This window comes from Gallus gallus, chromosome 8 (assembly GCF_016699485.2).
Source record: "Gallus gallus isolate bGalGal1 chromosome 8, bGalGal1.mat.broiler.GRCg7b, whole genome shotgun sequence".
Lineage (NCBI taxonomy): Eukaryota > Metazoa > Chordata > Aves > Galliformes > Phasianidae > Gallus > Gallus gallus.
In genome coordinates this window covers 18,870,959-18,896,780 of record NC_052539.1, presented here as the reverse complement: position 1 = coordinate 18,896,780, position 25,822 = coordinate 18,870,959, and the positions used below count along the sequence as shown (strand labels likewise).

The 25,822-nt window shown below is 37.4% G+C and overlaps 1 protein-coding gene across 5 annotated transcripts in view; it reads right to left on the bottom strand.

Moving 5' to 3' along the window:
* PIGK (phosphatidylinositol glycan anchor biosynthesis class K) overlaps positions 1-25,510 on the bottom strand; it is a 63,806-nt gene extending 38,296 nt beyond the window's left edge. For 2 of the 5 annotated variants that reach the window (NM_001031278.2, XM_040704650.2), the window contains exons 1-9: positions 25,384-25,510; positions 24,218-24,271; positions 22,189-22,280; positions 20,613-20,748; positions 19,522-19,633; positions 19,102-19,198; positions 18,632-18,749; positions 17,456-17,566; positions 10,967-11,139 (exon numbers count right to left, since the gene is read on the bottom strand). In NM_001031278.2, the coding sequence (NP_001026449.1) occupies positions 10,967-11,139; positions 17,456-17,566; positions 18,632-18,749; positions 19,102-19,198; positions 19,522-19,633; positions 20,613-20,748; positions 22,189-22,280; positions 24,218-24,271; positions 25,384-25,479 (989 nt within the window). In that variant the 5' untranslated portion in view covers positions 25,480-25,510. Of the gene's footprint in view, positions 1-4,827; positions 4,922-10,966; positions 11,140-17,455; positions 17,567-18,631; positions 18,750-19,101; positions 19,199-19,521; positions 19,634-20,612; positions 20,749-22,188; positions 22,281-24,217; positions 24,272-24,376; positions 24,478-24,583; positions 24,692-25,383 lie in introns of all 5 variants that reach the window. The other 3 variants (XM_046944468.1, XM_040704651.2, XM_025152868.3) reach the window with 3 other exon arrangements.
* Between the last annotated feature and the right edge of the window lie 312 nt (positions 25,511-25,822).

Here is a 25,822-nt window from a genome sequence, read left to right as displayed (position 1 = left end):
GTGCAGGTTGCATATTCAATTGGCATATTAAAAGAATATGGGATTTCCTCTGTAGGTGGGATTTCCTTTACAGCAATATCCTTATTAGCCCTGGGTTCTGTAGCTTTTCCTCTTACACTCCGCTAGATAGAGGCAACAATCACATTGAGATTATGTCTGTTCCGTACCTGTATTTTTTTAATATAATCATTTATACATAAAATGAGTTTCCCCCATGTAATCCCCCTTTTTTCCCCTAGTCTCCGTATATCTTGTAAAGGACGGCTATTTTAGTCTTCATTTCACATCCAGAGGAAGACGGAAGAAACAGCTAGAAACCAGTAAGAGACAATTATCTAAAATATCAATAGACTCAACCATGTACCCCTTGGGTGACATACTGTCACAAATAAATTCCATGTCAGACTACTAATCACTATTATTCTAATACATCTTTTGCATCTATTATTACCTGCCATAAAACTCATATATGTGTACACAAATTCAACACAGAGATAATGATAATCTTTTAAGATCTGCACTGTAATTTAAAATGCTTTATATTTAGAATTAGATGATTTAACAACAGTCATAATTTGGCACATAATTACCAAATGACTCGTATACTCCCTCTTGGTGTTAAAGAAATAATTATGTTTGCATAAAACCCTGATAGTCCAATGCAATACGGATTTTGTGACTAACGGATGTCCTCTGCTAGCAGAACATGCACCCCACCACCACAACTTATCCCCACTCCATCACCAGACTGGAAGCACGTCCCTCTCCGTGGCCTTTCAGCAGTCACCAGAGTTACTGGAAACTCCAAGAACAGCAATGGCGGAAGCTGTTTTCAAGGTGCTTCCTAGACGTTTGCTCACCAGAAACTGAAAAATTATACATCATTTAAAATACAATAACTATACATACAGTACATTAGAGTGACCATTAATCTAAGCCATCCTGAACACGTAGCATGGAAATTCTACCTGCCACAACTAGAGTACTTCTTTCTTCTTCCTAATTTACTTCATAGAGTTGCAGATTCCTATGGAAGCTAATATCTTTCAGTAGTACCATTAGATTCACAAACCACATAGAAATATACTGTTTTAAGGATTTTTTCCATCTAATCACATTTTTTGTGCCTATACAAAGCTTTTACTTTTAAAAGTTACAGTACAGTGTGGATTCATCCATTTTACAGATACACTATATATTTTTGAAGACATTTATAAAAGCTCCTAATCATCTAATGATATAGAAGTCAGCTCAGAATATTTTGTAATAAATTATCCACTAGTAAAACTGTATCAGAGGGAAATCACACACAAAAGAAAAACGAAGTAGGGCACTATTTGACAGCTAGGGAAGCAAGAGAGGTTATGTCCTCTATAGCTGAGATGCAGAGCAGTTTCACTTAGTGGCTGTTCTGCTCCAATTCCCCAGATAAAATTTAGACCTACAGCAAGCAGTCTTCATTCCTATTTTATTCTAGCAGGTAGTCATGGTTCAGATTCTTAAGTAACCAATAGGAAAAAAAAAAAAGCTAGTCAGTGGGAAACTATGAAATTCAAATATTATGTTATAGTTAAATTGAGATAAACCTTTTAATAACTACTAGGTTCATTATTCTCTTTTCACAAACTGAGTCATAAACTGCTAAATACGTAGAGATGTAGCTTTTGTCCTACCATTTCAAACAGAAAAACAGTAAGATTTTAGAGCAGCTAAAACATGCCTATGGCAACATGTCTCATTTGCAGGTAACACAGGACCAGAAACCATGCAGGAATACAAGTAACTCTGATTTTTATCTCATCTAAATTATTTAATATAATTACAGTATAATATACAGTATCCCACCTGTAAAATTTAAACAGCTACAGTGGAGTTACAGGAAAAACATACCCTTATCTGCTTCTTTCACACAGTTTGCACTTAAATAATCTTTCCTATTGCATTGAAAATCTGTCCACTCCTATCCTTCAGAGAACTGTGCTATGCAAAAGGAAATTTAGATGTATAATCTGCAAGGCAGATTTGTCCCTGGTTTTGGAAAGCTTTTGCCAGCAGAACCATAGCCCTGGACTGTAGTTCCAGGAAGTCAGCCATGAGGAAAAGATTGGCATGTCACAACCCTCACCCTCCTGTCCTCTAAAGAGCCCATATGGGCTCTGCACAAACTGCAAAGCAAGGAGCAGCAGCCAGCAGGATGCCTTTGGCTGCTCTGGCTAGCCAAGCTAGTGACTCCTAGCCATGGACTGGCTCTGCCCTCTCCATGATACAATGCCCTCAGCAGGGAGCACAAAGACCATCTGCTCGCTCCTTGCAGATAATCTGCTTCCCCGCGAGGGCAGCAGCTCTGCTGTGCCAGTGGAGTATAAATTATATAGACTAACTAACTATCTGGGACCAGCTGGACCACAGAAAACATGCATTTTAGTTGTTTATTCTGATAGCCAATTTGGCTATTCCAAGCAGAATAAGTAAGCCCAGCATGGGCTTAAGAACATGCAATGTCCCACACCAATAAATACACTTTCAGTAGTGGTTAACTTGATGGAACTATTCAAATTCCTAGTCAAAGAATCTTACCAGTTGGAAGGGACCTCTGGAGATCCCCAAGTCCAACCCATTGCTAAAGCAAGTCCCATAGAAGGTTGCACAGGAAAGCGTTCAGGCAGGTTTTGAATATCTTCAGAGAAGGAGACTCCACAGCCTCTCTGGGCAGCCTACTCCAGTGCTCTGGCACCCTCAAAATAAAGAATTTTTTCTTCATGTTCATGGAACTTCTTGTGTTCCAGTTTGTGCCTGTTGCCCCTTCTCCTGTTGCTGTGTGCCACTGAAATGAGCCTGGCCCCATCCACTTGACATCCATCCTTTATATATTTATTAGCACTGATAAGATCCCCTCTCAGTCTTTTCCAGGCCGAACAGCCCCAAGCCTCCCAGCCCTCCCTCATAAGAGGCCCCTCATCATCTTTGTGGCCCTGTTAAATGTAATGTTAAATATGAACTTAAACTTTTTGCAGAATAAGAGATAGCCCACTTTCACAAAGTACTCTTCCACACACCTTTTGAAACTGCGTGAGTCCAAACATTTGTCATCCACCATCTGTCACTGGAAAACCAATAATCTAATTCATCAACATTTACAAAAGTATATTAAAATGATGAACACCAGAGTGAAAACATACACTTAGTCAAGATAAAGACTATAATCTGCTGAACATTACTTTTAGAGATTAACAAAAACATTTTTGTTATCCTTCAGAGTGTCTAAAAACGTATCAACAGATAGTCTGCATTATTCCATCTTTTCCTCTGTATCTGGTCCCTGCAGGATTGATTTTTTTGTACCTTTCACATAGCAATATATGAGAAATTACATGGAAAATATTACTATAAAATTGAAAATCTGCCAACGGGTGTCAGGGGGATGGTGCAACACTGTTAAGTGTTTTGATTTCTAATCAAGCATTCTCTCAATATTGGAACAAATTTGTATGTCAGCTAGACTTCAGCACCAATTTTTTTTTAACCAGTAGGAATAGAAACTTAAAATAGCTATCATGTAATCCAAAGAGCTTATGCTAAAGAGCCTGTGAATATCAATGCTCAGCATTTACTCCTCCTTTCCCCATAGTAAACGAAAATCCAGTCTCCACTGTGTTTTGACCTCTCTTGGAAAGCAATGGAAGGAAGCACAGTTTGAATACGCAGGGGGCAGGAAGGGGACATCCTGCCCCTCCATTTGCTCCCAAATCCTAATTCCTGCCAGTGACCAAAATACTATTTAGGTGACACTGCATTCTCACTAATTCCCTATCAGACATGCAGAGTGAAAGTGGAATTCCCCAAATAATGTAGGTTGGTTCAATTTATATTTTTGGAAGTCCAGTGATACCTATTCCTACACAAGAAACATTAATACAGTTTGATTTTGCAAAAGTCTAGTAATTTCAGTTTGCAATCAAAATATGTTAACTTTGTTGATGACATGGGAACATATTGCCTTCAACTCTACTAATTTGGATACCGTATTACAAAATAGGAACATGAGTGTAAACATACACAGTAGGATCTTCCAGCTCACTCTATGAAAGAGAAATCGTGCCTGTCTTTATGTTCCAAACTGGATCTGACCCCTAGACAGATGAGTTAAGGGTTTTCATGCTTTTCAGTTCTTTTTCAATTTTACATGAAGTCGTGTCCAATTTAGCCTTGCCCTTTTATGGTACCTGGCACAACAAAGATGGGCATCACCATGCTATGAAAGCTGAACATCCACAATTACTACTGAATAGTAGCTGGAGCCCACTGAAGTGAGTTAGCTAGGATCCAAAAAAACACTACATCGTATCCAATCTGAATAGCAATTGCTCCAACTCTCTTTGTACCCCACATTCCTTCCGCTGTATATTTTTTTTTAGGACATACAAAACCCTTTGCTGTGTTTCATTACTTTTTGTTCATTTCTCCTACTGTTTACCAATATCTGTCCTTCACGCAATTACAGTCTACTGCCTTTGAAAAAAGCTGAATAAATTCTATTTTGCAGTAAGTTCTTTAGTTATAGCATTTTTTTTTCTGTAAGATCAATCTTGCCACACAGTTAATATTCTGCCGTCCAACAGGTTTCATACAATAATCTTAAGAGTACCTTGAGCACTTTGGTAGACATATTCAGCATCTGTTGTTCCTCATCCCACACTCTGTATAGATTTCTGATATCCCTGACCAAGCATATAAAACAATATCACTTTATAAAATAATATTAAATGGTGCTCAGCAAGCCATCTGTAAACCCACTTCTTATATGACCAGATCTCCTTCTGTAATCACCTTCAGTTTTCTTCCCATCCTTTGATGCAATTGTGGTTTCCCTTCTCTCTCCTTGTCTGAAATTTCCAGTTGTCTTTTCAAACAGCAAACCGGACTGAAAAGAGATGCCTAGTAATAATGTGATGCTTTTTTTGGATTTCAGCTCTTCTCCTCCCACAACATACATTTATGCTTTTCCTTTCTTCCCCCCCAACTGAAGAACTAAAGCCCCTAGAAAGCTTACTGTGAAGTGTAACTTCTTTGAGTGTAATAGTCTTCAGAAATAAGCAGTGCAGAGAAACTTCTTACTACCAAACAGATCATCTTGCAGCGTACTGAAATCAATAACAGGACTTCAAGGACTTAAGAAAGAAATATAACAGCCCTATGGCAAAAACTTTAGCCCACCAAACACCCAATCTGAGAAAAGTATCTCCTACTGGAAGGGCTGGGAATTGCAGATAGAGATCATTTCATGGTCTTTTAGCCATCAGTTACATAAATGTGTTGTGAAGGCAAAATGCCCCTTCCTCCCCCACAGCTTTGGACAAGATATAAATTTTCAGTGGCAGAAATCTCTGGCCATCTGGAAGGTAATCCCTCAGGCACTCAAAAAACAAGTGTAAGCTTTTTCACAATATCAAAACAGAGAAAGACTAAGAGCTCGTGCATATGCTTTAATACCACATAAAAAAAAAAAGCAATATTATTTGAGCCCTGGAGACTTAATTGTTATGTGCCCAGATTCATTTCTGGGGCATAAAGAATGCTAACATATGCTTGGCCACTAAATTCCAAAGACATAACAGTCCCATAATAATTGTTCCAAGATGCCTTTTTGCTTTTTCCCCTATTTTTTTCCTACTCCCTTGAAATTTTCTTCTGAAATGACAAAAAAGTACACAACAAACATTACACGTATGAAAGATCAACAGTTGCTCTGTTATTTTTGATATGAAGATGATGATAATAATAACAACTAATGTAATTTTATTGAAATTATGATGCTGTCTCAAAGCCCTGAAAAATATATACATGGAAATACTTTCTGGTCAGATATAGGACAAACATTACAGTTGACTGCATGGTATTCCTGAGTGACAAAATACAGAACAAAAAGAACGCAACAATAGAAGTACCTCCTTGAATAGACATTAATTTGAATTTTGTGAGTGGACAGCAAAGCAAGAAAATCAAATCATGATCTCCATATAAAGAGCACTAGAAAGTCTAAAGAGCACTTTAGGGGACGAGAATTAGAAAGCAGCCCACTCAACTGTAAAAATAATAGCAGGTAAAGATCACACAAGGGAGAAAAGGTGAAGAAATATTGAGAAAGGAAAAAAACAAGAACGTTATGTAAAAAGATGTAAAAAGGAATAGATAAACAATGAAAAATAATCTGGACTGAAGATCCTGAGATTCCTAAATATTCTCAGCTAATCTGTTAAATTTACTGAAGGACTCCTTTGAAATCTGACATGTAACAAATTTAGTCATTACCTGTCTAGTACCTGAAACTATTATAATACATAAGTCAATTTGCAGATGAAAGTCACTTACAAAGAACAAGTCTGAAGTTAACAGAAAGACTGCCATTGACTATTATGTACTTTAGTCCTTATCTGAAGTGCCCTTTGTGGGGCATTCACAGTACACAGCACCTTTGCAGACCAACAGTTTTCTTTTTTTGTGCGTCAATGCCTGTTTAAACTGTATGTACATAGGTTCAGCAGAGTAGTATTCAACTGAAAATGCACAAAATGATCACAGCACAACCTGGCAGTAATAATTAATTAAAGCTTTATCACAGAAGAAATACAGGATGCCCTATAAACTCCACTGACGGTAAAAGAAGGGGAAAATACATCCAAGATCAAAGAAAATTTGAGTCAAGCTACAGTTTTGCAAGAAAACATATTTTCTTAAGAAAAAAACAAAAATCACTGTCAAAAATTATCATAAAAATATTTTAAATGAATAAAAAAAAATCTAACACTCAACTCTACTTTTTATTTTTGTTTCTCTAAACAGGGAACGCAATAACCAAGAATAATATTTCTGTGTTTTTAAGGTTTTCCCAACACAATTTATAGCTAGCAGTTCCTTTTGATATTGGCAGTCATCCTTATTTATCTTACGGCCATGTTACACTAGTGAAAAATGTATCCTACCATATAACGCACTATCGAGGTCGCCATTCTGTCAGTCTGCCCCTCTGCTGCCATCTGTTGCACAGCAATAAACTGTAATAGGATAGTGGGGGGAAGGTTCAACCTCTACTGCCATGCTACTAACATCCACCTCTGATGTCACAGGTCAAAATAATAAAATAGGAAGCATTATTTTTGGAGCAGCCTTTCCATAGAATTTCTTCTACTATTGCCATTGCAGTTGTCTTACCTTGAATTTTTCTTTTACACTTGCAAACACAGCAGTGTGTGTACATGCACATACATACATACACATACATTTATCTTTTCCCAGGCAAGCAGAGAAAAAATAAATGTATTTACAAAACACTTTAAGAAATACAGCAGTAATATTTCACTGTCTATTACTTCTTCAAACTCTCTAAATTAGTTGTAGGCTATTAAAGCACTTATGGACTAAAAACATCCACAATTATGAATTCATTTTGTTATAATGGTAAGGCATTAAGGGAAAGTATACTGCATGCATAACTGATGAGCATGTTTCATGTGTGCTGATGCCCAACAAGAGTAAAATAAAAACAGCCCCTCCAGAATTTACTCTGAATAAAAAAATAATCATAATAATTCAACTCCTCCTTCCTTTCCTCATCTAACGTCACTCCAAAGCTGATCAAATAAAGGGGAAAAAAAATCCCAAGCCCAATCCAACCCAAAGCTGCTGCCATCCCTGCACGGCACGGCTACCTGAGCGCTGCTGCCACCTCCCGGCGCCTCCCAGTTTATGCACCTCAAGTGCATAAAACTGAAAATAACCAGTAGAAAAGAAGGACACGAAACAGAAATAAAGAGTTACTATCAAAAAATGGATGGGAGACAACATTAGTAGTAGTGTGCTGAAAATAAACCAATTACTTACTATTATTCTCTATCACACAAGCACCCTTCCTAAGCCAAGCGGCTTAGTTAAAACTCTTTAGTTCTAGGACAACAGCCCCTGGGAGTAGTGCACAATTCAGCTCAGCACAATTAATAAATCTGAAGCCCAAACCTCAAAAGCAATGAAACTAGGATGGTTTTATATGATGCTGTCTTTAATTCACCCTTTACTACCCTCTAAGGAAACATTAATCCCTAATTTTTCCCAATGTTTTCTCTGTTACACAACTCTTCCTCGTGACAGGAGCAGCACAGGAGAAAGTGATCTAATATGCTGTACAGCCACAATCCAAGGCTGAGGCACCCCACACTGGCCAGCGGCGCTCAGCTCCAGAGACCTGTCTCCAAGACTCACCATCTCATTCTTCATGTTCATGTTATACTGTTACAGTAATTTAGACACAGACACACACACACACACACACACACACACACACAGTAACAGCCAGAGCCCTAGGGTCCATCAATGCCATCCAGGTTTTGAAGGTGGCAGCTACAGGCCCAGTCAGGAAGAAGTTCTCCGAAGGAATTTTTCCCCTCAGTTCTAAAGCTTTTATTCAGAAATAGTCACCAGCTACTAAACAGATAGAAAGAAAGCTTCTCCATTTGATTATTTAGTCGCTGTTTCTTTGTATGAGCTCAGCTCATAAAGGGAACTCCTAAGGCTGCACTGGGACTACCAGAGCTGCTATCAGAATCACACACTGACACTGACCTCGCAGTGCAGGAACCGCCTGTGCTGATCTCGCAGTGAGCCACGCTGCAAAGTAATTGCTAAAGAACTGTGCAACAGAAGAAATGAGTTCTGTTGGAAAGATTTGGCAAAATCACAGCAGTGAGTCAGGCGAAACCTTGCACTGCCTGCAAACAGCACAATTCCAAGGCACGGTCATATCTCACAACAGCATCTTCTCCACCCATTATCTGTGCAGTCCATGGTTTTGTTTGGTTGTTGTGTTTAAAACAGCATGCTTAGCTGCAAACACTGACCCTTGCAACTTCATACCAAAAACAATTCTGATCTAATACTGACTGCCTAAGACCAGATCAGAGCTGGGGTCCCTACTTTGTTTCCCTGTTTTGCTCCCTAACACAAATATTTTGTAGCACTCTACTGCCACCAATATGTAAGAACAGAGGGAAAAAGCCTCAAACAGAGAGAAAATGATTCAAAAAAGAAGGAATGCAAGAGAACACATCAAGTGTTAAAAATAAAATAACACTGCAAAATATCTTGTAAACAAAAAAGTAACAAATACAATACAGAACAAGGAATAGACTCAAAATTCTGCACAGATTTTCTCAGAATAAGAGCAGCACACACAGACGTACAGTTATCTATGTAATACATCAACATTCGTGTTAGGGGAATTTCTGTATCGGACACTTCCTGGCAAATACATGTGTTTCTTTTAAGGCAAATTCCTAAGGAGTGCAAGTTCCATTCTATGTTACTTTTCTGCTCTTCACAAAGGCTTTTAGAAACGCTATTAAGCACAAGCAAGATTATTTATGACTGGTTTGGAAAGATTATTAAATTCTGGTCTTTGTTGATTAAGATGAAAATTCATTAGAAAATATTTTAATATTTGGCATCAATATAAAAGAAAATGAAAATAATGTCTTCACTATATACTGAAGAGAAAGAAAAAAAACAAACCAACAATCTTTCATCCAAACAGCAAAACATCCTCACTCATTCTGAAAGCTGCATAGCAAAAAATAGCAGATGAGGTATTGAGGTGGTCCAAGAAAGCATCCTGTACAATTCATAGATAAGCACTCTGGTAGGTAACAAAGTAAGCTTACAAAAAGCTCACTTACTATTAGTATACGAAAAGCAAAATAACATTTAATTAGAGCCTTAACCAGAAGATTTCATAACATTAGATGTATCTCACTATTAGATTTAACTGAAAAGGAGGGTGCGTATAATTTCCAGCTCTGAAATGAAGAAGTCTAAAAGCTGATTCTCCTTTAAATTTTCCACAAAGTAGAATCCCACATCATGTCCCAGCAAAAACTTTTTTTTTCTTCAGAGATAAAAGAAAATCGAGTTTCATTACATACTGTTCTAAATTAAGCAAAGAATTAGTTCATTAGTATATGATTAGTACTAATATGCACAATATAGTTAAAAGCACAGTATAAGACTAAAGTATAAAATACATTGGACTTAGTGTAGGACAGTATTAATCACAAGGGCCAGAGCTACTATTATCTTTAAAATTAATGAAACTGATATGCACTAACAACTACTTTTATCTGAGTGATTGTAAATAATAGTTCACATAAATTTATGAGTTGAAAAATATTACATTCTTGGTTAGACCTGACTATTTTTCCTTTCTTCCCTCATAGAGGAATGTATTGTGAAAGCTAAAAGATACATCAGAAGTGGCAGTACAGTGCCAAATAAACTCTGCTGTACAAGCACATTTCCTTTACATGTTTCCAATAGGTGGCAACAGAATACCAAAAATACAAAGGAGTTTATAATTCCTTCTTCATCCACAAAGAAACAGAATCCCTGTTAAGTCTACCAACAGACTTGCACCAGCAATGTTATTCATGTAAATCATTACATCTCTGCAACTGAAATTCTCTGGAAAGTTAAAGCCAAAAGGCAGAGAATGTGCAGAAGAGAAACAAAGCATTTATTAAGAAAACAGTTTTAATGAAACAACCCATGCTTTGAACTCAGAGCTTATCTGACTAACTAAACTATTATAAAAAGGAATCAGAATGTCTCTGCACATTAAACTAACAAGAAAGAAAGAAAATCTTAGACTACTTTCTTTGTTGTTGATGATGATAGCCACACCTTGGTCTTTTGAAGTATTTACTTGCAAGATGGAATGAGGGAGTGGGAATTTTTTTTTTTTTTTTTTAAACAGAACACTTTCAGCTGACAAATCTCAATTTTATCAACAGTAACAGTCCATACTGACTCCTTGGTCCTTTCACAGGAAACAGAGTTCCTCTTCCCTTGATAGTTATAAGACAGCTTTGTTTCTGCTGAACAAAGCTAAATAATATACTAAATATAATAAATAATGACTACTCACTCGCTTTCAAAGCCAGTTAAATTACGGTCCAAAGAAACTGTCTCTGTCATAATTTCCACTTTTCTCACACTGCCAAAGAAGTCCGTTATCAGAACATTTTGAGGGTCCCGCTGGAAGAGATCTGTTCGATGCCCAGGAGTGGAAACACACAAACTTTTTGGACAGACCTGAAACTGGAAACAAAGATGGAAAGTCATATCATGTCCCTCATTGATCGATAGTTTCTATAGGTACTTTCCAAAATGAAGTTATCATAAAATTAAGACAATACCATACATAAATTTGGTACAACCATTGATTTTGGTACAACCATTGATTTTGGTACAACCATTGATTTTGGTACAAGCTCCACAGCCAAAAAGAAAAAGTGACTGAAATAAAACATTAAAAAGCATAAACAGAAAACCTTAATCCTCACACCTATCAATATGAGAGTAGAAATGCTTTTGTGGAAGCCAACTACAACTGACTGATTAAATGTGAAAATGCATTTCTGAATACAGAAGCACCAACACTGCTATATCTTCCAAAAAGCAGAAGGTGGTATAAATTCTTCATGCTTACCAAAGGGAGGCAGGCAAGTTTCACAAGCCATGACAAGTAGCTCACTGTGAGGGCTTTAAAATTGAACGAAGAATTTAAATTTTTACCAGAAAAAAAAAAAAAAAATCCTTATCCTTATTTCTGGTTTACAGCCTATGAATTAATACTGAATGAGGATCTTAAAATATCAAAGGTGTACTGTGCATATTAAGTTCACGCAGACATGCCTGTAATACCTACAAATTAGCTATCTGCTTTAGAATTAGTTTTATGTACCTATCAGTTCCACTATCTCCAGCACAAATTCCAACAGTGGGAAGGCAAAACCAGCACTAACAAATTAAACTAGTTTAAATGGACTCATTTTCTGCAAACGTATCTTTATACTGAATAAAGTAGATATGACAGATTAGTTGTAATACTTAAAATATCTGACTAAGTAGCATGCCTATTAAGCAGTAAAATTGCTACAAATCCAGAAGTTACTGAAGGCAAAAACAATGGATTTTGGATGCAAAAGTTTGGATTGGGGGATTTTTGCACAGGTCTTACCACACTGCCCACAGCAGTCTCTATAATTTTCCATCCAGACTCCTTACTCCAGGCTATCTCCTAGAGCACACAGTTTGTAGTCTAATTAGTAACATTACACAACTTCAAACTGTGTAGCCATGAAAGTCAATCAGGGCCTCACTTCCTGGCCTCTGACCTGGGAAAGCTGAGCTTGTGTCTCAGTCCATAGAATTCATTTCATAACTACACGCACAACCTCGCCAAACACAGGCAGAAACAAACAACCCTCTAAGATAAGGTGACAGGTCTACAGCTCCTTGAACAGTTTCTTGACCAAACGTTGCTGCCCACTGAACTGCCTCATGGACAGCCTGCAGACTGTGTGATAACACTGTAGGTTCCATGAGCAGAACCCTTCCCTTGAAGTTTCAGAGAGAAAGCAATGTACCTGGTTCTGCTACAGAAAGATTCTGTCTCACTTCTCTGTTCTGCACCTACTACAACTTCTCTTTTATACCTGGTCTTACAGTCTAAGCTTGTAAATCCAGGGAGGCTTCATCTCACCTTAACCTTTACCCTAACCAATGGATACAAGCACACAGATCCACAGAGCTGTTTTTTCAGTGATTCCCACTTATCTTGTTGGCAGAGTATCACATCTGCTGAACAAGATCTTTGTTATCCTCCATGTAAAGTGGAAATGAACCAGCATCATGCTTCCCATACACACAGAAGACACTTGCCAGGACACATAAACATTCATTTCATGGCTTCATCAAAAGACAATACATTTTCTCCAACTTGCTCCAACTAAGGGCACAAACATAAAACCTACCTGCAAAGTAAGCTACGTAAGCTAAATATTTCTTTTGATCCTTCTATTTGATACATTAATTTATGCTGCAGTTATGTTTTTATGTCAGAGTACTGGCTAGAAAGGCTACAAAACATTGTAAGAAATACAATGCTTTCATATTCTTGTACTGTTAACACCAGTATAAGAATATCTGATGAGAACGAATGACTCAACAAATTATGAATGATCTTTCAATGCAGCCATCTTCTACCAGCCCCCAACAGAATCCCAACAGCAAGTCAAAGGTCTATTGATCATAGGCAATCGTTGCAAATAGCTTCAAAGAGATCAAAGAAAGAGCTGCTTCGCAATTCTGCTTTATGTTAGCTACTAAAGGCACAGGAGCCCAGTGCTCTTTTTATCTGAGGGCCCACTGAACTTTTGCCTTGCTGGTCACAGCAAATACTTCCATTTCCTTCCTAAAACACAGACTTCAAAAACATCTTTCTTGCCCTCAACAAATGCATTTTAAGAGTGAGATCTGCACAAATCATTGCAGTAAACATGTACAGAGAAGGGATTTAATCAGTGTTCTTCAAAGACTTCAGTTCCTCTCCACTGGACTCAGCTGGGAGAATATCACATGTACAGACTGCATGACATTGCATAACAGCACCATCCTCATGGGCAGTGTGAATCTCATCACATGCCCACCTCAGCAGAAAAAATTACAAGCACAGGTTTACCTGTAAAGCTGTCTGACCACTAAAATAACCTTTCAGTGGAATACTTCTATGCTTTCATAGACAAACTGAATGCTTTTCTGGACAAAAAAAATAAAATAAAATAAATTCTAAGTAGATTTATAATAGCCTGTTAACAAGAGCGTGCAGGATATCACACCAGATGATGTAATCATTTATTTAAGTTTAACTTAATGGATACGCTAAATAGCTTGTTAGAAGCTTGGTGTTTTTCAGCCACTTATTTCTGTTTATTTTTTAACTGTTACCATCCTCTGACTCTTGAAGGAGGGCAGCACCAGTCTCACCAGCTGTTCCTGCACCTGGAACTGCTTGCATTTCTTCCACCTGTTTCTTACAACTCTCAAGAAAGCACTACAGGATGATAAAAAGCTCATGGCATTTTAAAACAAACAAACAAACAAAAAAACCAAATTATTAAAGCCATAAATCAATGCAGTAAAACAATGCTCTGTAAGTTTATAATTTGCAAGTATTCAATCTACTTTAAAAGCAAGCAGATTTCAGATCAAAGCTAGCATATTTATCATTGTGTCTCATAATCTACCTTGATGTGTTTCAAATGTAAACTTCTTTTGGACAGCAAGATACAGACACAGATGTCAATTCTTTCACCTAAACTACAACAATTTTGTTAATAAAAGTCACTCAAATAAATCAGAGCTGTCATTTTGATGCAGACAAGCTGTTACCTTCCATGCTATTTTCCAGGTTGAATAAAAGCTTAAAATATCATTACATAAAACGTCTGGTGTCCCTCGTAGATTTTTCTATACATAATTGACTTCTCCTTAAAAACCTATTAGAAAGCATGAATTCTGAAGCATACCAGCACCCTGCAATGTGCTTCTGTTCCTTGTGGCAGTCAAAACCCAAATACAACTAAACACCAAATTTATCCTCCTGGGTGGTAGAGCTCCAGATCACATATGAACATTCGGAGGATAATCATGCTTTTTGTTGAAATACAGTATTTGTTAATAGAGAAAGAACTGAAAGCAGATATCCTGAGATCCTAATTTATTCAACTTATATAGATTTTCTTTTTAAACTCCCATTAAGTGAAATTAATTATAATACATGTTAATATATTAACATTAACACAGAGGACAAAACTAATTGCTCTAGCATTATTGAATACCAAGTATCAATGAAAAAAGGGAAAAATATCTGTCTCCAATTAAAAAAAATGCATTTAGATATGGTTTTTGATAGGAAAAGAAAAATAACATCTTATAATACAAGATGGAAAAAAATAGATCACATATCATTGCAAAAATATCACTCAGTAAGCAGAAGAAAAGCTGTACAGATTAATTAATGCGGCACAGTCAGCAAAGCTTAGTGGCTCTGACTCAATAACTCTGCCATAACTGTTCCTATTTTGGATTAATTTTCTACTCAAAGCTGCTTTGTGCTGGGATGATATAATTGGTCACGTCAAGTGTAATGTGAAGGTCTCCTCTAAGCTCTTAGAACACACGTACACGTTCCAAGACAACTGCATCAGCCCTGAAAGTGTGAAACAGATACTACATTCAACTGTTTATAACCTGTCCCACAACAGTTTACTACCATAGGACAATTCTGAGACAAATTTGGAACAAAAATGTGTAATGGCACTGAGAAAAAGAGGATTTCAGTATTAACAATCCAACCACACAGTACCTGTGTGAAAAAAGGACTGCAAAGCAATCACATCCCAGCAGACTAACACTTTGATAAGGAAGGTCTTTAAAGGTGAAAAACAAAACAAAACAAGAAACTGGCTAAATGAAACACATATCTTAATGCGGTGGTGTTTCCAAACGTTTTAATTAAGATACTAATTAAATAAAGCTGTCTGATTTCCACAAATGGAAACTTTGTTATCTTGAAATTTTCTTGCCACATTTTGAAGTTATTTTATGACAAATGAGGCCTCATACAGAACATCTATGAATCTGATTTTGAAAGTTTGAATGTGTGGCACATTACTTTTAACTTTTTTTGGAATCGCAATCAAACTGAAAATCAGTCATTTGCACAGCTTTTTGCTGTCCCCTTAGCAACACAGATGGAGCAGGTGGGAAGTAGGTGGAGGAAGATGCCTCATTCTTCACAGGAATGCGATCTCCAAACCTTAGGTGGATGTGAATTGAAGCTTTTTAAAGAGTGGCTGGAGAAAAGTACATGGGTGATGTGATGGGCGCCACGTTACAAATACTTTCTTCTGAAAGAGTAGACATCAGACGCAGAAGACTGGTCAACAACTGCACATCAGCTATGACTGAACTAGTTAGTGAGCCACTTAATATACTGCCCAGACTTCACAAGTGTCAATTTTAAAAATCAGGCTTGCATAAGCATTAGCTCTTTGTTCTTAATCCAGAACAACACTAACAGTGTATTCCAGTGCCAAAGCATTACCTATATGTATCCTATAACACAACTGCTGAAATATATGTATATCGTGATTCAGTACTTTTTCAAACCGTCTCATATAATTGGTTCTGTTCCCTCTCCTTCCCAGAGCAGCAATAAAGAGATTCATGTTGTGATGTCTTACACCATGTAAGTAATTTATCACTGTAAGTTCCCATAGGTCTACCTACTTATTTAGCATACAACGTAAAACAAAAATGCAAAGCAGAATGTTTATATATTTTCTTGAAAGAGCCGAAAATGTAAGCTACTTGACCACCTAAACATTTGCTATACTGTTGACAATACCTGAACTAATATCTTTCTCTTTTTTTTTTTTTTAATGTCAATCCATTTTCTAGTTTACAAAACAGAATTCTAGAATGCTGTTTGAATGAATGGGGTAGAAGCAGAAGTGCTGTCAATAAAAAACTTACACATTCTTTTTTAACAATTGAAGTTTTTTGTATCCTATTAACAGACAGGTATTAAATTACAAGCCAGTTTCACTCTCATTCCAGTAAAGGAATCCCGAATCTTAGTCACTGAATCAATTCTATATCAACATAAAATCTGTTAAGTGGGGGCTGTTTAGACTGAATTCTACTACAGATCTGACAGCCAGGCTAGAACAAGCCTCCGTAGACAAAGGAGTAGATGCTCCATTTACACAAATGAATCAAACACAATGTGCTCAGTCAGTGGTGCTCCTAGATCATTGATACAGCACATCTGGATTTACAGCTACAAGGCAACATGGCAGAACATATCACTATAGTAAAATTAGTCTTGGAACAAGCATGAAGGGTTAATAAAGTCAAAAAAAATGGCTACTTTTTATGCCATTTCATTAGTGCATATATCTAATTGTTTTAAGGGCATTTGCATACATTTTATCTTAGATTACCTGGTGGTGGTTTTTTTTTTTTTCCCCCCTGCTTCTTAACTGAAAGCTTCATTTAGTATTCACCTAAGATATAATAAACTCCAAACACAGACAGATTTAGACATGTCTCAGTCTGGAAGCTAAGTAGAGAAATCAGCCTCTATAGGCATTTGTGAGTGCACAAACAGAATTTTAACTGTTTAATCGGCTTTGCAAAATACTACCAATGGTTGCCTTTCCATATCCACACTGTCTGCTATCCAATAAGTTGATTTTACATACTTCAGTAGTTTCCAACTATCATTTTTTATGCACAAACATTTCATTTTATTGAAATATTTAACGAATGTTATTTATTTTTTCAATTTTTTTTTAATGGCTAGCTTTGGTTAACTTTTTTCTGTAGCCTACAAGCCACTTTCACTCGAACAACAATCCTCTAAATGTTACATTACAGTTTTGTTTAATAATGGCAAAAAGGCCCTTCCCACAAAGCTACTTCTGAGACAAACCGTAGTTGTGCAGAAAGCATTTGGAGAACACTACAGAAAAAATAAATTACTGAATGTTGAGATTCTACTTACGAGGTCATTCATATTTGTCTGACTGGCTGGATGAACTTCTTCCAAGAATTCTAGCATGTAGAACGTGTATCTGTCCATAAGATGAACACCGATTCCAAGATCAGGTTGATGCTACAAAATAATATGTAACAGTTACTGGGCATTTGCAGGACAGAGCTCAGTATTTAGTGAAGAAAATAGCATATAATAGCATGTTACAAAAGTTAAGCATAATGTGCTATTTGTTCTTAGGAAAATTACACAAAGCAAATTACTACTCGTGAAGAAACATACTGTTGATTATTTAAGTAATATATGGATTATTTTCATTTTTCTAGACTACATCTAGACAATAAGCTGGGAACTCCCTTCTTAGAAGTCCAGTGAATTTATGTACCATCCCAAGCTTCTTAGGGCTTGGAAAACAGAGCTCAGAAAGACAGCTTATTTTCAGCTTGGCTTAGATCTCTTTCCCACCATTCTTTCTGTAATGTCCGTCGTTATTTTTTCTCATATACCAAGTATAAGAAGCACTAGACTGAATATTCCCCACTCAGATCTCTCATTAGTCTTCCCATAAGACTTTTGCCCAATCTAGGTAATGCGTAAGTTAACCAGGAAGCACAGAATGCTATCACCACCTTTCACTATCAGCAATTAGCTGAAGATGATTTGCCTCTTCCTTTTCACTGAACATGTGGGTCCTCGGAATTTCTGTAAACCATTCCAAGTCCTTGAAAACTTTTTACAACTGAACTGGAACTGAGCAAGATAATGTCAGTCAAAGATACACAAATAAAAGCCAGTGTTGATAGGCATAGCTAAAATCAACATGTAGACAAAGGAAGGGGGGAGTCATCGTCTTCCTCACATGTATGATACCTTCTGCATAGTCAATTACACATTATACTTTTCTGCTATTTTACATTTATAAAATATACTATGAAATGCTTTTTGCTATTATTTCTGTGATAGAAAACATCAAAAAATAAAACATATTAGCCCGTTTCTTTGTGACAGCCCACAAAAGCAGGAAGATACACCTTAGAGTTCTGTCAAAGCTGCACTTTATAACACATTACAACAGTACACAATCAGAAGGGAAATTTAGTTTAAAAAGAAAAGCAGCAATGGCTGTGCTTTTAACTCACTCAGGTATTCTGAAAATCATCTTTAGGACCACAGAAATGTACTTACTGATAAAGAGTCTTCTCCTACTTGGCTGCTAGCCAAGGCAATTATATTAGGTGAATAAAATCGTTCATACATGGATGCTCCTTGACAAGTATCAATAATAAACAACAATTCATTGTACCTAAAAGAAACAAAACAGCCTTCTTACTCAATTTGCTTTAGATTGAAGTTCAGAAACTTTGCTTTTTAGTTACCAGGATAGCTACTAGCAACCTAAAGAACAGAAGACTTCACACTGACTGATTTTAAGATGGCAAGATGAGCCAAGTCAATTCACAGGAGCAGTTCTCACAGTAGGAAGCCGAATACAAAATTTAAAACTCTTCTTTCCAAATGTAAATTTGCAGCTAACCCTATGGACAACAAATACCACTGTTGAAACACTGTTGAAAGTTCAGCTAGGCCTACCAGTAACATTTCAGGCATGTTAATGAAATTTGGTATTTAACCTCTACATAATACATTCTTATTACCTTCTTTTCTGCCACATTTGTTCAAAGGCATCAGCAAGTTCTACATTTGTGATTTCTTCAGAATCTTGAAATTTTAGGAAACCATTCCCACCATGGCCTAATAGAAAAAACACAAGTTAGGCAAATATGTAGGTTAAGGGAAGATGTTTAGTCTGGGTGATCATCTTCCCTAAAAAAAATTGTTTTGCTCCAATAAAAGCCACTGCACAAGGGCAGTAAAAATATAATTTAGACTGGAAATTGTATTTAATCAGTACAGTCTTACAGGTTTTCTTTGTTAGTATGACACGTTAAGGAGAAAAATCATTTGTCAATCCTTTTTTTTTGTTTGGGCTCTTTCTGGGAATTCATGCTTTCATACAGATCCATCCAACTGAGTAATAAATGTCAATAAAACTGTATACACAAAACTCTAATTACCTGTCATATATATTAGAATATTGCTTCTGTCATCAGAAAGAAGACGTTTAGATCGGGGAGTGCTTGGTGGGATTCTTCCTGTTAATACACGCAAGAAATTTTCCACAGTAACCTAAGAATAGAAGCATAAAGTAATTTTCTAAAGATAAAAATACAGGTCAACAATTTTAGGTTGGATTACATTAAAAAAAAAATAATGGAACAATACAACATGCAGTGTATCTAGTAAGATGCAATACTGTATGGTATAAACTATCAACAGACATCTTCTGTTCAAGATTTTATTGCAGTAAGGCACAAATACACAGCATCTTTTATTATATCTCACTAATATCAGCCCAGTGTTCTATTATACCCAATAAGACTACGACCATTATAATTTCTAAATATGTTTTCCATTGATTTGAAAACCTGTCATTGTATACCTTTGTTCTGCCAAAGCTGTTCATGTACTCACAAAACGCTCCAACATTACTGTGTGTGTTGCCATGGAAAAATGAAAGTTTAAATTACTTCTGCAACTCAGGAGAGGAAAAACAAGATAAATTTCAGTTATGTAAGTCTTTGTGTGATCAGATATCATCAGGCTGGCAATTGTAAAACCTCCAATAAAACTCCATTTGCTGTCCATGCAGACATACAGTTCAAATGCTAGCAAAAATCCATACTCAGGAAAGAACACAACAAAAAACCAACATATTTCTATTTTGGTATAGTACCTTCATCTCTTTATACAAAGCTTCACATCTTACATGTGCATTTAGATGATCCTATAAACTTTAATCAACAATTATTCAGCACTATTATATCATTTATTTGTTGTCTGCTTTAAGATCTCCCAGTAAGCTGTTTGAAAGAATATTACACAAAAATAAAAAGAATGCAGATTTCTACATAGTCACCATTTTATAAAAATAAGTAGGTTATGGCTTTTGGTATTTTTTTAAATAAAAGCATAAGCTTAAGATTAGAAATACAAATAGCCCTCACTAACGCACATTTCATTTGCACATTGAAAGTTTCACACTGGTGTTAAGCATTTGCAAGATGAGATATAAAACCACAGACCCAATAATTTAAGGCATGGTTACCTCATAGCTTCTGTAATCCACTTCCACATCATCTCCATAGACATTTAGCTCCATGTTTTTATGACTAAACACAGTAGCTGGTTTAGGATTCCTGGGATTACATGCCATATCATCTGCAAGCATCAGGACAATGTGACTGTGAAACACAAGGAAGACCTTTCAGACATTGTAGTTTTACATAAATCAAAAAGAAATTACAACAAAATCACCCCACGATTAAAACAGTAGCTTGTAACATCTAGAAGATGCCTGTCATGGAGTGAATATTTGCTTAGCTACAAGGTATTTCCTTACGAACACACTCACTGTTACAAAGTCGCCACAGAGGGAAATGCAGCTAGCTGCTATGTAGCCACAGGTTTCCCTCAGGCCACAGCTGAATATGCAGGCAGTTAACACTAGCAACTCTAGGGTACAGATTCACATACACTTAGGTGACAAAGTCTTTATTAAATCTGGAGATTTATGCAGGGCTAAATCACTTCATACAGCTCCACAGAAGAAATCCCAGCCTGTCTGTGCCCTTTCCAGCAGATCAATTAAAAACATAATGAAAATTGTTTTGTTCATTAAATCTGAGGAGCTCGCAAACACTCTTCAAACTATTATACCACATCTGATACCCCGCTGCATGGTTAGTAGTTAACAGGAAATTCTTCTATGGAACACATATGAGCTGACAGGTGACAGATTTTGTCTTATTCACAGTAACATGAAAAAAATATAGCACTTGAAGGACTATCGTAATGCTGTACCAACCTGCATGCAGCCAGAGATCTACACCTGGCAGGGTCAGGGCTTGGTCATTATATGAAATACCAAGTAGTCATTGGTTACCTTTGTCACCGCCTGCAAGTCTACATGAGTATTTTAAGAGTAATTTTGTTCTTCATTAAGTGCTGATACACTCCACGCACACTAAAAAGATAAATGCTATCCAAAATAACTGAAGCACAAATCATCAAAAATAATCAAAGTAAATTACTTCATTTGGAGTAAAATGCAGACAGTTGAGCACAAACATACACCATATGGCATTCTTAAAAAACACACTGTCCATACATCCAGCAAAACTACTTTGGTGTTAATTTGCCCATTAGCTGTTAAACTAAAGTAATCCAATCATGTATGTTACTGCTATTCCCATATTGTAAAACTTAAACCACATAATGATTCCAGCAATCAAAAACTATTCCTTAATCCATTTTGGTTTAGTTTTATCCTAGCAAAACTTTCCTCTTAGAAACCGAATCATTGTGCCCACACATCAGCAAATCAGAGCCACCTATATCCATAGAAGAACAAACCATTTTCCCAATGAATTCTTTTGTTAGAGGACAAGTAATTTAAGCCACTAGACACAGAGTTCCATTTTAAAAAAGGAACAAATCCTTTCAAAACAAACAAACAAACAAAGAAACCCCAACATAAAAGAGCACACCCAAGAATCGTGATAAACGTTTATTTTTAAGTTACCTTGAACTGGGAAGAAAAACGTATTTTCATGCTGCTTCAGACAACAGAAAGACTTTAATAGCACATTTGAAAGGAAGTGCATTCGCCAAGATCCCCTCACCTGTCAGGAATGCCCAATCTCTTGACACTTCTGTACACTGAAAGAGTGTTTGCCACATGACGGTAATTAAACCAGAATCGAGATGTACATACCTTGAATTTTTAAGGAAAGAGAAAAAACCAACACCACATTAGGTAGTGTAAAATCTACAAATAGGTCTGGCTTATGCATCAGAAGACACTCATTGCAGGTATTTAACAAAGTAACAAATCATAGAGAAAACAGCAAAACCAATAAAGTCATAATGTAAGCGCTCTCTCTGTCCACGTATATATATATAAACATTTATTGTACCAAATAAATAGATGTGGAAAATAAGTGTTAAAAAAATAACTGCTCCTTATGTGTTTACTCATGACAAAATTGACATAAAACCCAACTAAGTATAGAAAGTGCCATTTGAGGGAATAAACCAGCAAGAACGGTAAGAAGATAAGCTATTTTTTTTCCCCCACTTACTTTCTCCATATCCAATGAAAGAAAAATCTAAGGAAGAGTTTTCATCTCTATAGCAAACCCCTTCTGGGAGCACCGTTGCATAAACACATAAGTGAATTCATGCAGAAACCACACTGGGGAAAATACAGTGAGAGTACTTTGCATTTAAGGAGTCAAACATAATAAAGAGCTATGTAAGCTCTAACCAAAATCTGAATGCAAATCCTCAAAAAATCTCAAAGGAGTTCAGTTATATTAACAGGGTGAAGGGTTGGGGATGAGCCATTCATAGAATCATTAAGGTTGGAAGAGATCTATTCCCTAGGTGAGATATTATTTAATCTGCCCTCAAAAACTCCAAAGCAATGAGATGCCAAAATTTTCAGAGGCAATCTGCTGCATTTCTTTGCTGGCCTGATTGTTGTGTTTACATCAAGTTCACTACTTTTCATTTGTTCTACACCAACAGAATTTCCCTTTGCAGATAAATTTCCTTCTGTTTTACCAATCTTTCAGACATATGAAGAAAAAAGCTTTATTAAAGACTTGACATGTGTACTTTCAGCAAGACTCACAGCTCTAAAAACTAAACCTGGCAAATACAGCTGAGACTTTGCAAGACGTTATCATCTCCCTCCATTTCCTCCTACAGCACAGTAGAAAACATGCCTAGGCTTGAAGCCATTGATGGCAGCCAAGTCCTCCCTATTTTATTGCTTAAAAAAATCTGTAATAATTGTTATAAAGACAAAATGTGAACTGATAAAAAATATATAATTTGCAGAGACACTGTTGAGAATAGAAAGTATAGTTCCTCAGACAGAACATTCCACTCTGTTTTTTTAAGCATTCTCACAAAAGTGTTTATTCGTTAATAGCATTAAAAGTAATACTTGATGTTTTAATAGTTTCTAGTTTGTACTTCATAGAATATAGAAATTATTCCTTCTAATTCAATTCATTACTATTTACTTTCATTTTATGTTGCTAAATTTTAGTATCTGTAAAACAAACATCTGCTACTGAGTAATCATGATAGTGTTCTGAAACAAATTAGTCATTAAGACCTGAGCTGTGATTAAGAACCAATTCTGCAGGATGACTCAAAGTTAATAAAAGATTCATGGCAAAGAAAAAAAATTAGCAACAGTTGATTTAAACGTTATGTCTCCTGAATTTATTTTATTCTAAGCCTGTTACCACAAGTTAACAGATTGGCTAAGGACACACAAATCAAAAACAAATTATTTCTTCCTTGTCAAAGAGACATACCTCTCTAATATCATAACTACACGTTGGTTCAATATGCACTGTGGTATTTTAACTGTTTTAGTGCTGTTGAACTTTAGTTTAACAACATCTGCCACATATCAACATGTTCTGAGTGCTTGGTGTATAATTGCATGGAACAGCTAATTTTATTACAGTTAATAAACTTGCAGGGATCACTTCAAATTTATTTGTTTCCAAGTCTTTATCCTTCCATTCTGTTTCTTTCAAATGAACAGAACTACTGAGCAACTGTTGCAAATACAGCACATAATGAAAAGCTGTAAACTTTTTTTGTAGAATTGGCCAGAACTACACTTACCAGAACCGCCCAGTTATTTGTATGTCCGCTTTTGAAGAACTGTTCTGCTTGATCCTAAGAGATGGAGACAATATTAGACGTTTTTCAGTAGGAAGAAACGACTATGTCTACTTTTGTTTCCACAAAACAAAGAATGATGCATTCTTGCATTTACCATACCTAGAATAAAATTTACAAAAGCTTCAAAGCCAGAGATTTTTCTTATTCCATGTCACACATTCAACCCAAGTTAGCTGTAACCAATGTTTCCTTAAAGCTTGCTAGACAACAAACAAAAAGATCCATTAGTCACTTTCAGCTTAGTTAACAAGCGTGTCTATACCACAGCATGCTCCAAGAACAAAATACACTAATTTATTGACTTACAATTTCTTTCTTAGTGAGGTAAGGGGCTTGGGTGAAGTTCTATTTTATTGTTCCGTTTGTTTCTTCAGAAAAAAAGTCTTCAGTCTTGTTTCTAGCAGAGAAGTCAACCTACAGTTTTAAGCCCCATGTTTTGAAACAAGGGGCCAGGACAATGGCGACCCACTGTCTCAATCAATCATGGCTCCCACCAGGCTTTGCAGGGCACGGGGCCCTTTCCAAGCAGACTGCGTGCACCAGGACACAGAGCGGGGCTGGGACTCCAGGTGCAGTGTGTGCACTGTGCAAAAAGCACATTACTGATGTAAGAAATCAGCACGGCGGCCTACGGCGGGCAAGGCGGCCCACGGCGGGCAAGGCGGCCCACGGCGGGCAGAGCCGCAGCACGAAGGCCGGGGGAACACTTTATTCACACGCAGCTTTGCAAATGACCAGAAAGGCAAAGGGAGCCCGCACAACTAAAGCTATACTGCATTACCACAGCAAAACTGCATTTCAGGAGGTTGCAAACGTGTTAAAAGGAAGGAGGATTTTTTTAAAAAAAAAACTTCACTCTCTAAGCAAGCTGCACGTGCCCGCCGAGCAGAGATGCGCGGCACTGCTGTACCAAACCCCATCCCAGGCAGCCGTACAGCAGCCGGGCTGGGGCGGAGCGAGGCGGGGCTCCACCCCACGAAGGGCAAGTCCGGACATGCGGGCTCTGCCGAGCGCCGGCAAGGTGAAGGAAGCGGCGCCCAAGTAGCAGAGACCGCTGCGCCGCTCGCCCTCTGTCCCCACTACTGCTCTCCTTCCAGCCCTCGTACCTGGATGCCGCCGGCGAGCACCGCGCCGCAGCACCCCAGGAGCAACGCTGCTGCGGCGGCGCGGGCCCAGCGGGCGGCGGGCACGGCGGCCGCCATGTTGCCCCGGTCCGCTGCGCTACCGGAAGGGGTGAAGCCGCTTCTGCGCACGCTCCGCGGTGCCGCCCCAGCGGGAGAGGCGCGCGGCCCGGCGCTGTGGTGGGAGAGCGGGAGCAGCCCCTACTCAGAGCTGTGCCAGGCGTTTAGACGCCTTAAGTGCGATTTACGTGTTCTTTTTACGTACCAGAAATGAGCTTGAATCCCGGGTGTTGTGGGAGGCACGGTGAGGGCATTATGCAGAGTTGGCATCGGGCAATGTTGGCAGAGCGGAGCAGCTTCAGGGCGCCGAGGGGGGCTGAAGGAAGGAAGCAGAGGGAGAGAGCAGTGAGAGTCGACCTTATGT